The sequence below is a fragment of the Fulmarus glacialis genome, unplaced genomic scaffold (genome assembly GCF_000690835.1).
Source record: "Fulmarus glacialis isolate BGI_N327 unplaced genomic scaffold, ASM69083v1 scaffold27889, whole genome shotgun sequence".
Lineage (NCBI taxonomy): Eukaryota > Metazoa > Chordata > Aves > Procellariiformes > Procellariidae > Fulmarus > Fulmarus glacialis.
This window is the reverse complement of record NW_009235686.1, coordinates 14,615-15,251: the sequence shown is the minus strand read 5'-3', so window position 1 is coordinate 15,251 and position 637 is coordinate 14,615. Positions and strand designations below refer to the sequence as shown.

At 55.3% G+C, this 637-nt stretch overlaps 1 protein-coding gene across 1 annotated transcript in view; it reads left to right on the top strand.

Annotated features, from left to right (window-relative positions):
- Window positions 1-209: 209 nt before the first annotated feature.
- USP19 (ubiquitin specific peptidase 19) overlaps window positions 210-637 on the top strand; it is a 13,657-nt gene continuing 13,229 nt past the window's right edge. Inside the window, 1 exon segment of the mRNA XM_009586123.1 lies at window positions 210-318. Coding sequence (XP_009584418.1) covers window positions 210-318 — 109 coding nt within the window.

Below are 637 nucleotides of genomic sequence, written 5' to 3'. Positions count from 1 at the left end.
GAGAGCGGATCCTGATGCTGTTGGGCCTTCTCTACCCGCTCCTCCTGCCACACTCGCTCTCTCCTCTCTTTAGGCCACTAGTTCCTTGCCAGAGAGTTTGACCACAAAGAGTCGCCAAGATAGCTGGGCCAGGAAGAAAACGTCGCACCCCTGACCCAGACTCCATTACCGACCCCGGCGGGCCGTTTGTGTCCTCCAAACGGCTGAAAATGTCCAGCAGCACCAATGCCCCTGGCCAGAGGAGAGTGTCTCGGGGCTTGGATGATGCCACCAACAAGAAGAAGCAGAAAGATCGAGCCAACCAGGAAAGCAAGGAAGGTGAGAGCCCCTCAGCAGCGCTGCGGCGAGCAGGCCTGTGATTTCTCAGCCCCGCAGGGTGGGAGCCTCGCAGCCATCTGCTGCAGGATAAGCAGATTTAACTAATCGCTTCCTGCAGCTGATGGTAAGTAACCTGTGTGTTGTGGGATCCTCTTTGGCACAGTATCCTCCCTGGACCTGTAACCTCCTTCTTTCAGGCGCTACTTAGCCCCAGCTATGTGAGGAAGGTTGGACCTGTGGCTTTGTCAGTTTAGGCTTTGTCAGTTTTATCTAGGACGAGAGGAAATGGCCTCAAGTTGTGCCAAGGGAGGTTTAGACT